This window comes from Leishmania braziliensis, chromosome 21, assembly GCF_000002845.2.
Source record: "Leishmania braziliensis MHOM/BR/75/M2904 complete genome, chromosome 21".
Lineage (NCBI taxonomy): Eukaryota > Euglenozoa > Kinetoplastea > Trypanosomatida > Trypanosomatidae > Leishmania > Leishmania braziliensis.
This window is the reverse complement of record NC_009313.2, coordinates 193453-205427: the sequence shown is the minus strand read 5'-3', so window position 1 is coordinate 205427 and position 11975 is coordinate 193453. Positions and strand designations below refer to the sequence as shown.

The 11975-nt window shown below is 57.2% G+C and overlaps 5 protein-coding genes across 5 annotated transcripts; all 5 read left to right on the top strand.

Moving 5' to 3' along the window:
* Window positions 1-549: 549 nt before the first annotated feature.
* LBRM_21_0750 (conserved hypothetical protein) lies at window positions 550-996 on the top strand (the record flags this gene model as incomplete). The annotated part of the gene is made up of 1 exon (XM_001564733.1): window positions 550-996. One exon carries the CDS (start codon window positions 550-552, stop codon window positions 994-996), a length of 447 nt encoding a protein of 148 aa, XP_001564783.1.
* A 944-nt stretch (window positions 997-1940) lies between these two features.
* On the top strand, window positions 1941-3239 carry LBRM_21_0740 (putative histone deacetylase; the record flags this gene model as incomplete). Its single annotated transcript, XM_001564732.1, has 1 exon — window positions 1941-3239. One exon carries the CDS (start codon window positions 1941-1943, stop codon window positions 3237-3239), a length of 1299 nt encoding a protein of 432 aa, XP_001564782.1.
* Window positions 3240-4981: 1742 nt separating this feature from the next.
* On the top strand, window positions 4982-5983 carry LBRM_21_0730 (metallo-beta-lactamase family-like protein; the record flags this gene model as incomplete). Its single annotated transcript, XM_003723119.1, has 1 exon — window positions 4982-5983. One exon carries the CDS (start codon window positions 4982-4984, stop codon window positions 5981-5983), a length of 1002 nt encoding a protein of 333 aa, XP_003723167.1.
* Window positions 5984-7362: 1379 nt separating this feature from the next.
* On the top strand, window positions 7363-8169 carry LBRM_21_0720 (putative nucleotide-binding protein; the record flags this gene model as incomplete). Its single annotated transcript, XM_001564731.1, has 1 exon — window positions 7363-8169. One exon carries the CDS (start codon window positions 7363-7365, stop codon window positions 8167-8169), a length of 807 nt encoding a protein of 268 aa, XP_001564781.1.
* Window positions 8170-9659: 1490 nt separating this feature from the next.
* On the top strand, window positions 9660-11579 carry LBRM_21_0710 (conserved hypothetical protein; the record flags this gene model as incomplete). The annotated part of the gene is made up of 1 exon (XM_001564730.1): window positions 9660-11579. One exon carries the CDS (start codon window positions 9660-9662, stop codon window positions 11577-11579), a length of 1920 nt encoding a protein of 639 aa, XP_001564780.1.
* Window positions 11580-11975: the final 396 nt, after the last annotated feature.

The following is an 11975-nucleotide window of genomic DNA, read 5'->3' as shown; positions in this document are numbered from 1 at the left end:
ACACCTGGTGCTTGTGCCGGTGATAGGTATTATTCCCACATGAGCCCATTTGCCTCCCCCCCTCCCCCTTGCGGATGCGGACGATACTCCCAGTGAGCAAGTCTGTATTTGACAGACCTAGACTAACCCTCCACGCACATAGCAGCAGCCACTACCAAAACTCAATAGCGTTGTACTTCTACCACATACTCCTTCGCTTGGGCTATCAATGATGCCAAACGCTGGTACGCACCTCTGATTATACTCGCGACCCACATACACACACACACAAATGCACATACACGTACACATATAACTACACCACGAGTTGTAGAAGGCTGTCGCCTCATCCTATCACCCACACCGACCCCACACAAATCCACACGCCAACGCAGATCTGTGACGTTGTTGTGCGGTTGCCTGAGTGTGTCTGGGTGTCTTCGACGGTAAAACAACTCGCTTCGGTAACTCCTTCCTCTACCTTGACGAGGTGATTCTCTTGGAGGGAGTCAGGCGGTCGGTTACTCGCCCCGACCGCCTAAGCCGTCTCTCTTTTTTCTTTCGGCAAACATGTCCTACAATGGTCGCAAGCTGAAGTACTTTGTAGATGACTCGGATGGGTGGCTTCGCCGGAACCAGCAGGTGGCCGAGCAGTTTGTAATGGCTGAAGACGATAGGGAGAGAAAGGAGATGCTGAGCCTAATGGCACCGCAGGTCCACTTTGCGAGCTTCTGGGGTGTAGTGCGTGGGCTGCCAGCGGTAGTAGCGCTGCAGGCACAGGAGAACGAGCATCTGCGCATCACGTGGACCTCTGGGCTGCAACCTTTGACATCCCGCACATTTGCTCGTAACGGGTATGTGCATGTCCTTGACAGAGAGCGTATGGTGGCCATCCCCATTCTCGGGCCGTGGATCTCTTCCTTTTTCCAGAGGCCGGTGCAAGAGCTGCTTGTTGTTCGGGAAGGCCGCGTGGTGTTCCGTAGTATGGGCTATGTCTGGGATATCGGCAAGCATTAGAGAGATAGAGGGAGATGAAGGGAGCGAGAGAGGTAGTGAGTGAGTATCACGCCCCATCAGCCAGTACACTTCTGTGCTGTTTTTCTTTCTGTTGCGGAGAGCATCGCCACGCGGGAGTGGGCTAGCAGCGTATGTCTGACCCTCCTCCCCTCACTTTTTCCCACCCATCCATCCTTCTTGATTCTTTGGCTGATCTACTCTGCTCTTTCTCTTCTGTTGCTATGACAGCACTTTTGCGCGTGGATGGTATGGTACCGCCAGCAAGTGTGAACGTCACAGGTCTCGAAGCGAAGAAGAAACAATGAAAACTAACAGTCACTTTTGTACACACGTACTCACGCGAGCGAGGTTGGTTGGTGAGAGGGAGTGGGGTGAGGGGCCTGTATGGTCCCTCGCCTTACAAACGCTTGCGTATCGCGCCGCTATGAACACGCCAGGACTTCTCTCTTCCACCGTTGCGTAATGATGGGACAGCGTAGTTATCGCCGTGTCTAGTACGATGTGAGAGACTTATGTTAACAAGAGTGTAGCCTCTTCTCTGTGCACTTATGTGGGAAAGGCAGGGCCGTGCGGCTTGTTTCTATATTGACGCCAGCGTGTGTGTGGAGGTGCTGCTGCTGCTGCTATCAATGCACTTCTATCTCCCTTTCTTTCGCCTCTCAATCTTCTCCCACTCTGGGGGACGTGAGCCATCAAGTCAGCTGTAGAGGGAGGGACGATCTCACCCTCTTGCGTTCTTTCTCCGAAGGCTGTGTATGGCACCGTACAGGAGCTGACGCCTCCGGGTCTCGTGCCAAAGGAGGGGGAGGGGCTCTGCCTTTCTGTTTGTTTGCCTCATCCTCCCTCTCCCCCTTCTCCATCATTGAGAAGAGGGTCGGTGTTCGCTTTTTTTTTCCGTCTTAACGGGTACGAGGGGTGTGGGGGGGGTGGGGAGGGACACCCCCATGCACGCCTTGCACAAGGATGGTGCCGAGGCATCACTTTTGAATAGCGAAAGCCGCGGCCGCGTGGCGTTGATCGACACCTCCGCCTACGCCTCCGACATGAACATCTCTGCCTTTGTGCCGCAGCATGCGATGAAGCCGTATCGGGTGCTTGCGGCGATGGAGATAGTGCGGAAGCTCAAGATCGATGCTCACTGCCGCACTGTTGTGCCGCCTCTGGTGAAGGTAGAGGAGCTGATGGCATACCATACCGACACCTACCTGGCGAACCTCGGGGTGCATAGCTGCCGCAGCTGGCTGTGGAATGCGGAGACGTCGAAAGTGTTCTTCTCTGGAGATTGTCCTCCGGTCGAGGGGCTGATGGAGCACTCCATTGCTACAGCCAGCGGGACGTTGATGGGGGCGGTGCTGCTGAACAGCGGCCAGGTCGATGTGGCGGTGCACTGGGGTGGTGGGATGCATCACTCAAAGTGCGGTGAGTGCTCCGGGTTCTGCTACGTGAACGACATTGTGCTCGGCATTCTCGAGCTTCTGAAGTGCCATGACCGGGTGCTGTACATTGACATCGACATGCACCACGGCGACGGCGTGGATGAGGCCTTCTGCAGGAGCGATCGCATCTTTACACTGTCACTGCACAAGTTCGGAGAAAGCTTTTTCCCCGGGACGGGGCATCCGCGCGACGTCGGCTACGGTCGTGGACGCTACTACAGTATGAACCTGGCTGTATGGGACGGCATCACCGACTTCTTCTACCTTGGTCTATTCAAGCATGCACTGCACTCCATTGTCCGTCGCTACTCACCAGATGTGATTGTCCTTCAGTGCGGCGCCGACTCGCTCGCTGGTGATCGCCTCGGCCTGCTCAACCTGTCGTCCTTCGGTCATGGGCAGTGCGTGCAGGCGGTGCGTGATCTCGGTATCCCGATGCTGGCGCTCGGCGGGGGCGGCTACACGATTCGCAACGTCGCAAAGCTGTGGGCGTATGAGACCAGTATCTTGACTGGCCACCCGCTGCCGCTGAACACAGTACTTCCAGTTGCCGAGATGCCACTGAGCGGGTGGCTCTTTCAGGACTCGCCCTTGCTGATTGTCGCGCAGGACCGCAGCAATCATGTCTTACCAGGGCTTCACTGTCAGCGTGCGTACCAGATGATGGTGGAGCAAATCGACCGCCACGTGCCGCATATCGAACCTCATCCACGACTGCAGAAAGCTGCCGCCGCCACAGCAGTCGCAGGAGGGGAGGAGAAGCAGGAGGAGGACGGCACGGCAGCCATCACAGGCGTCAGGAGATAGTAAATCTGAAAAGGAGCCAGGGAGGATGGGCGGCACAGAGCGCCTACACTCGAGAGCTGTTTACACTCACCACCGCCAGGGCACATAGAAGACTTCGGGAATGAATGAGATGGCGCTCGGATCATAGATATCTTGCTGTCTCAAGGCACCGTGACGCGGAGAAAGTTGGAAAGCCGAAAGGAAGTGACTGGTGGCTGACAGGATTACATAGAAAGCCGCAAGTACCACAGTCGTTGCCAAACCTGCCAGGGGGTGCGGAGTGCCAGACGGGAGGGGGGGGGATGTCCTCTGTAGAGGGCTGAGGTGTGTTTAGGTGGTGGTTAATCTGCCCTTCTATCGCTTGCTTGTTTGCATGCGCTTATCTGCACTCGACATGCGTTCTTTTTGTTGTTGTTGTCAGTGGCGCGTTGGTTCTGTCAAACTCCCAAGCGCAGCAAGCCTTCCTCCTTCGATGGAGATGCCCACCTTTTATCTTTTCCCTCCCCTTCCCCCCTTTTCCAAGTTGATACTTGTAACTCGCATAACCGGCTGGGCACCTACCTAGATACGCACTTACCTCCCCCCTTGCGGCCTTCGTACTCGTCCAGTCTGCCCCCACTCCCATCACTGCGACCTTCTTCCTCATCTCTCGTTTCTCCGTCTCGGGACTACGCCATCACAAAGAACTGCGAGGCAAGTGCTCAGGCGCCCGTCAGTGAGTGGCAGGCTAACCAAAGAGAGCAATCCTTCGTCATCCGGGTAATTCAGTGCGAAATAACAAACAAAGAAGCAGAGCTGCATACGCACACATGCACACTTACGTATCTCTCTCTCTCACGTCTTGCTCGAAGCAGACCGTGTACAAGAAGAGAGCAACAACATCAGAGCTGACGCTTTTCTCTCTTTGTTGTTCTCCCGTTATCCACACTGCTCTTCCTCCCTACTACTTTCGCCCTTTCCTCCTCCTCCTGTCACCCTACTCCCACACCTCTTTCCTATCTTTTCTGTTTCTCTTTTGCTTTTGCATCTGCCGATTCCTTTCACCCTCTCCTACACCTCTTGTCTGCCAAGGAGTATCAAGAGGGAGAGAGGATTGCCTCAGCCTGCTCTCCCCCTCCCCTCCTTGTTGCGTTTTTATTAGTTACGAAGAAGAAAACGAGCAACTCAGCCCAGGGGTGCTCAACACCGTCACCGCCTTTCTCTCTTCCCTCGTTTGTTTTTGTTTTTGTTCTCCTTTCAAGTCTACCGAGTCAGCCCTTGCGCCGCCTTTCTGCCACTTATCCCCCTCCTACCTTCGTTTTCACTTCTGGTGGTAAGCTAGCTTCCAGGTGACCCTCAGACTACTTCGTGCGTGAGGACGTGTCTCTTCCCCCCCCTCTCTGTCTTCTCCGTTGCATGGCTGTGCGTAAGCGGCTTTCCATTTTTTTTTTCTCGTCTATCTCTTTCCCCCCGCTTTCATATATCGCTCTGTCTGATTCTCTGTCCCTGTCACTCGTTCAGTTGCCACACGTCTCTCTCCACCTACGCAGGAATCTTGTGTTTCCCCCCTCTTCTGCCTGCTTGTCTTGGCATTCTTTCCACTTTGCTCACCCTCTTCGTTCTTTGTTTTGCACATGTTGGTATCCACGTCTGTTTCTCTTCCTCTTTCCCTCTCTCTGTGTGTGTTGTGGCTGCCAGCTGAGCGATTGTCTCCCTTTTTGCCTCTTCGTTGCTTCTCTCTTCACCCCCCCTCTTTGTAGTCGGCTACCTTCCCGCAAGCAACAATGCACGCTGGGACTGGCGCCGAGGTCGCCATGCCGGTCATCGCGACGCTGTCAAGCCGTGTCGTGCGCATCATGGGGCTCAACCCGGGCTACATGACGCTGCAAGGAAGCAACACGTACCTCGTCGGCACTGGACAGGAGCGGCTGCTGATCGACTCCGGTGAAGGTGTGGAGGGCTACGGGGACCTTTTGCAAAAGGCGGTCGTCCAGGAATCGACTCGACTCGGCAGACCAGTTTTCATTTCAAAGCTGCTGCTCACTCACTGGCACGGGGACCACATCGGTGGAGTGGAAACGGTGCGTCGCATCTTCCCACAGGTGCAGCTACTGAAGCAGCCATCGCAGTACGTCCCCACCAAGGTGGATGCCTTGTGCCAAGTCCCACCCGAGGTTGTCGAGGTGGAAGGCGCCACCCTACAGCTGGTTCACACGCCCGGACACACCGATGACCATCTGTGCGCATTTTTGCAGGAGGAGGGCGCGCTTTTTACGAGTGACACTGTCCTGGGCACCGGGACGTCTGTGTTTTCCAGCTTCAAGGACTACATGAACTCCTTGCACGTGCTCAAGAGGATAAAGCCAAAGCGACTCTACCCGGCGCATGGCCCTGTCGTCGAGGACGGCACCGCGCGAATCGAGGAGATTATCCAGCACCGGAACATGCGTGAGGAGCAGATTCTTCAGGTGTTGTGCGAGCGCACCCACGAGTCCTCTGCTCCGGATCACGACAAGGGCCTCAGTATTCGAGAACTGGTCGATACCATCTACACTACCACTCCTGATGCGCTGAGGACTGCCGCTGGCATCAACGTCTTCCATCACCTGAAGAAGCTGCTGAGCGAAGGGAGGGTGATGGTGCGATACGTGCCTGAGGATCTCGTCTACTTCTTGAAGGATGCCACGGACTACACAACCTTCGGAGAAGGGGCAGATGACAGTGTGAAGGTGATGGAGCGCATCTTGACAGAGCTCCGCGTAGCGACTGCGGGGGTTTCTTCCTGAGCGTCATAATCTCACGTCTCTGCAACCGCACGCGCGTAGATGGTGAGCAGCAGAGTCTCCCTTTCTCTCCTTCTCTCCATCTCTCTCGCATTTACAAGCCACCGGTGCGCATGACACCCTGAGCAGATGGGGAACGTTAGCAAGCCTTTGCTCATCCAGTTGGTGGTTTGCTTCTCTCCCTCTTGCTGCTTTCTCGTTTTTCTCTCTCTGCCCTGCGTCGATGGGCACTCTCAGCCCCCCCCCCTTCCCCCCACTGGATGGGGAGAGAAGTGATGAAAACACAACAACGGAGTTTGTGCATGTGTCGTGTGTGTGTGTGTGTGTGTGTGTGTGTCTATGGGAGAGGAGGGAGCCGCACCGGTGACAGCAGCGCTGCCGTGAAACGCTCACGCCTGTGCTGAGAGATGTACTTTGCTCGGGTTCTTCCCCTTTTTACCTTTTTTAAATTTTTTTTCGCTGTTGTGCTGGACTTCCTCGTCGACCGACTCAGTCGTGGAACGGAGCCAGCAAGAAGGCACACACGAATCATGCGGCTAAAGGAGGCAGTAGTGCTGAAGTTCCACATTGTGAGAGAAAAGAGGGTGACGCACAGCTGAGCTGATCAACATCGTTGAGTGTTTCTGTAGTAACACTGCTACGGTTCCCTCCTCGTTGCTTGCGCGTCCGTTGCTGCGGAGCTGCAACAGAGGAGAAGAGAGCAAGGACAGTAATGCGCTTCCTGCTGCCAAGCTCAAGATTGCATTAGGTGGATGGGTGCGAAGCTCTGACGCGCTGTTCCGTGGATTTGCATTCAGAGTACAAGGCGTGTTGTATGTGACGGGGCCGCTGTCTTTTCCCTTTTCTCTCTGTGTCTCTGCGTGCGTGTGCGGGAGCTCCTCTGTCGTTTTGGCTCGTCCTTTGCTCTTCTCTCCTTTCTCACCGCTTTTCTTTCCAACACCGCCATAATGCATATATTCACAGGCGGCCCAACGACATGCTTGCGGGGGAGGGGAGGGGGAAGCCAACAACGACGTGCGGGGGAGGGGAGGGGAGGGGGAAGCCAACAACGACGTGCGCGCGGTGACCTTGAAGGGGTGCATTTGCCACTTCTCTCCTCGTTCTTTGATTTATGCACATACGCGTAGCGTACACACACACACTCTCTCTCTCTTACGTGTTCTTTCCTCCCCCTTTTTTCATCTTCTTGTAGTTGGTAGTGGCCAATGGCAACGCTACAGAATGCAAACCCCGAGTGCGTCGGCCCGGAGAGTCCGCAGGCCGGGATTGCGCCCTCATGCCAGGGATGTCCTAATGCAGCTATCTGCGCCTCTGCACCCAAGGGGCCCGATCCTGATATACCCCTGATTCGCGAGCGTCTTGCCGGGGTGAAGCACAAGGTCATGATTGTCAGCGGGAAGGGTGGCGTGGGGAAGAGCACCATGACGAAGGAGTTGGCGTTTGCACTCGGAGCACGCGGATTGTCGGTTGGGCTGGTTGACATGGACATCTGCGGGCCGTCGCTCCCTCGTCTGACTGGTGTGCGCGGCGAGGATGCGCATCAGAGCGCTGGCGGTATCGAGCCCGTCCTGGTGGATGAGAACGTGGTCATGATGTCGATGCACTACCTGTTGTCGGACAAGAACGAGGCGGTACTGTTCCGTGGACCTCGCAAGAACGGCGTCATCAAGATGTTCCTTAAAGACGTGATGTGGGGAGATCTGGATGTCTTACTGATTGACACCCCACCTGGTACGTCCGATGAGCACATTACCATCAGCTCGCTGTTGCAGCAGACGACGAACGGCATAGACGGTACCGTGCTCATCACGACCCCGCAGCGCGTCGCGGAGGCGGACGTGCGTCGCGAGTTCAACTTCTGCCAGAAGGCGAAGTTGCCCATCCTCGGCCTTGTGGAGAACATGAGCGGCTTTGTGTGCCCGGGGTGCCACAAGGAGTCGGAGATTTTCCCAAAGGAGGAGGGCAAGATGGGAAAGAAAGAGGGCGCCGGTGCTCGACTCAGCCGCGAGTTTGGGGTTCCCCTCTGGGGGGCAGTGCCGCTGGACCCTCTGCTCATGAAGGCATGTGAAGAAGGCATCTCCTTCTCCGAGTACGTCGAGAAGAGCGAGATGACGAGTAGCACCACGCTCGACGTTCTCTTTACCGTAGCTGACCAGCTGATCGCCTCTCTAGGAATTCAGATGGAGTGAGGGCCCCCGCAGAAACGAGCAGAACCTGTGTCGTGGACCTCCCTCTCTTCCTTGCAGGAGTGACAAAAAGGCCTGCGACTCTTCTCTGTCTTTCACCATTTTTCTACGCACCCACACATGTTTTGTATCTCTGTGCATCTCTTCTCTTTTCCACTCGAACCTGTGCTGCTGTCTTATGTCTCTGTCGCCCCCCTCCTGTTTGAGCTCATCTGCGCGCGCTCTCATCAGGGAGGAGCCCGGGCGGGGAAACTCGGTGGTGTGCGTCTGCATATGTATGGACGTGCCCTTCGCTCTTCGTGAGATTTTGGGCTGCTCTCCCGCGTACACATACACACACACTTACAGGCGCAAACACCGTTTAAAAGACTCAAAGTGTATTCGATCAAGAGAAAATGCCAGTCAAGCGGGACTACAGCGGTGTGATGCGGAGGAGGGGGAGCGAAGAGTCAGCGTGTACATACGTGTTTAGGGAAAACAAGGGAAAGGGGAGAGATACCATGCCTTCTGTGGTGTAGGGTTACCGTGGCGTCAATTTATGCTTGGGCAGTTGTGCGATGCCATACCACACTGCCCGTGCTCGGTAGCACTCCGTCTCTCTTTTTCCCATGATTACATGGGGGGACGCACGCCTCAGTGCTTCGTATCCCAGGGCCCAGTATACCTCCGCACTCTGTGAGGAAGCCAAGCAGCCCCACCCACCCTCGCCAAGTGTCGGGCCGCTTCTGGCGGTGACAGGGCATCAGGTGCCTACAGTGCAGGGGAGGTCCGTGCGGTGTGTCACTGCTGCTGTCGGCGGTCAGGCTCTGGGCGGCGCTGCGGCGGAGAGGCCTGCGGCGGAGAGGCCTGCGGCGGAGAGGCCTGCGGCGGTGGGGGCGTTGGCGCCGTCCGTGTGGTGCGCAGTGTGTCGGCATGACTCGGGCGTGTGCGTGCCTGGCTCTCGCTGCCTGCCTGTGCCGGTGGTGGGCGGTGTTTGTGACGGGGCCGGCGCGCTGCACGAAGGCGTTCCCACGGCGGCGTTGCACGACGCGGTGGGCCTGTGGCCGGCCGTGGGTGGGGTGGTGATCCACTCGTGTGTTGTGTGGCGGAGAGCTGACACATCGGGAAGAAGGGAAAAGCGCCCCTTTCTTCTTCCGACGCCCTATATTTGGCAGCCAACAAACAGGCATTCACTCGGACTCGCGGCTGAACGTTGTGCTCTTCTTCCCTTCTCTGCCCACTTCTTGCTGTGTGCAGGGTACACTTGAGGACAGTCTATGTAGGGAGGAGAGGGGAGGCCGGAAGCGCTTTGGTCTTCTCGTGGTACGTTCTCTTTCTGTCTTTACGAACTCTTTCCTTATCTCCTCTTTCCCTCCTCCTTCACTCTTCCTCACTATACATGAAGACACACACACACACACGATAAAGGAACGAGCAGAGGGGGGGGGAGGTTTGCTCGAGCCTTCTCTCATGCTGAGCGTGGTGGAGCTGGGCCTCTGTCGCTATCATTCAGCATGTCCGCTATCTCTTCCTTTGCTCTTGAGTGTGCCCGCGCCGGGCGGTGGGTGCGTGGGCTGATGGCCCTGCAGGAACAGCACCTGTCTATGGAGCCTTCCATACGTGTTGCATGTGTTGCGCTCGCCCAGGCTGCGGCGCCGCACTCGTGGGCAGCAGCACTTTCTTTACTCCACCCGACAGACGCACTTCGACACCCACAGGTGGTGTGCAAGACGGTAGACATCATCGCCCGCCATACGGAACTGTCTGCTGACCTCTTCGAGAGTTCGATGGAGTCTTTCCTGCTGGCGCTGAAGCGGCTATCCCAGAGCGGGAGCTATCCAGCGCCAGTCTCGTCTAGGCAGCTGGGGTTGATTGTGCCGCGTGAGGTGTCGGAGATGACGATGTCAATTACCTCAATCCAGCAACAAGTGTTTCTCAGTGCGACACGGTGGTGTGGGTGGGAGACGGCAGCGCGGTTGCTCGTCTACCTGCCGACGCCGCCCCCTCACGCATGTGTAGAGCGGGTGCAGGAGCTGCGCGCACTCCGCCATTGCATCTTACACGATGTCGGGCCTTTCTGCTCCTGGGGAAGTCGTACTGCTTTGCCTTCTCTAATCGAGGGTTCCGCAGGATCGCTCCTCTCTTCTCCCCAGGGAGCGTCGTTGGCAGAGAAGCTGGAAAGGATGGAGTCGTCTTCTGTGCGGCGCTATTCTGCGCGCGATCGCCGTGAGGTCTCTTCGCTGCGTGACCAGAAGCGTCAGCGGCTGCTGCAGAACGCGCGGGAGGAGGAGGGCACGCTAGTGCGGCAAGCGACCGAGGATGTGTCTCCATCCGCGTTGAGCGTGTGCGCGGCGCTGCGCGTGATGTCGAGACTACCCTCTGCTTCGTCTGCCACAACGCCCGACGGACTGTGGCTCCATGTGCTGACACTGGTGCAGTCGTGTCGCTTGACTCCAGATATTGCGTTGCTTTACGGCCGTGCCGCTGGCCTTTGCACCCCACACTTGTGGGAGGCCACAGTGGATAAGCTGAATCGCGCTGAGGTGCGTGATACTCAGATACATCGTCAACTGATCATGTGGGTGATCAGCCGCGGGAGCTGGAGGGCTGCCCTGGAGCAACTTTCGCAGCTTCATCGCGACACCTCTGGTGCTGTGCCGGAAAGAAGCGGCAATAGCACTAGCGGCCTATGTCCCGGAGACGAGGCAGCAGTTTCCTTCGACTGCGTCCTGCGCACTGCCGCTCCGGAGTCTTATCTGTTCCGTACTGTGCCACAAACGTCGCGGCCGTGGTACCGCTTAGTTTCTTCCCGCCATGCCACTGTCTCCTTGGTTCGGCAAGTCGCCGGCGCCCTCGCTGGGGGTGTGCGGCTGGACGAGATACAGCTGAGTGTGGCGGGGAAGGAGTGGGCGGCGCAAGGCTGGTGGGAGGCAGCTCTGGCCTTGTATTACCGCTTTCCGCTGCCAGAGTTTCAAAAATATGCTACGCGCAGCCTCGTCACTGCACGACCTGCGCTGCTCCCTGTCCCGTCAGTCTTGCACTTTCCCACGTGCTCTGTGCAAAAAGGGTCTGACCTCCTCCCTGGCAGTCCTTCCAAGGGTAGGGCTGTGTTTTATGCGAGCGCAGTACTCGAGCTTCTTGTGCCGCGGGAGGGTCTCCGCTACGACCACGCGTCTCCGCCCCGCCCAGCACCGCCGCTGGGCACATTTCCGGCGTGCCTGGTGATCGACGCGGCTGCGAACTGGTCAGAGGCCGTCACTGTCTTTCGGGAGTGCGTACAGCGTGGCACTCGGTGCAACCCGCAGCTTCTCAGCACACTGATGCGCCGCCATGACTTGCCTTCACAAGAGCTTCGTCAGATACTGAAGAGCTACCCTGCCGCGGTGAACGAGGGGGTGCGGCGGCGTGCCAAGGGGGACTTTGGCGCTGAGTGACGTACGTGGAGGGCGGCTGCTGCGGCATGCGACCACTCTTCTCACGTCGTCTGCCGTCCCCGTCCGCATGGTTTCGAATAAGGACCATAAGGCCCCCTAGAAGGCTATGAGCCTGGAGACGAACAAGGCCCGGCGCCCCTGCCCTGTGAGACACCCGAACCCCAATTTCTCCCTATGTTATTGCGGTTTTCCTGCTCGTCCTGAGCATAGGGGCTGTTCTCCTCTGTTGGGCGTTTCTTTACTCGACTGTGGATCGACGTCACAGCGATGGAGTTGGTCATGCGTGTTGCTGACTCGCCCAACGTTGTCATCTCTTCTGCAACGCCGCCCCTCACCTGCGTGTGATGTGAAGGGAATTATACCGGGGGGGGGGGGGAGCAGACAGAAAGCAAACAA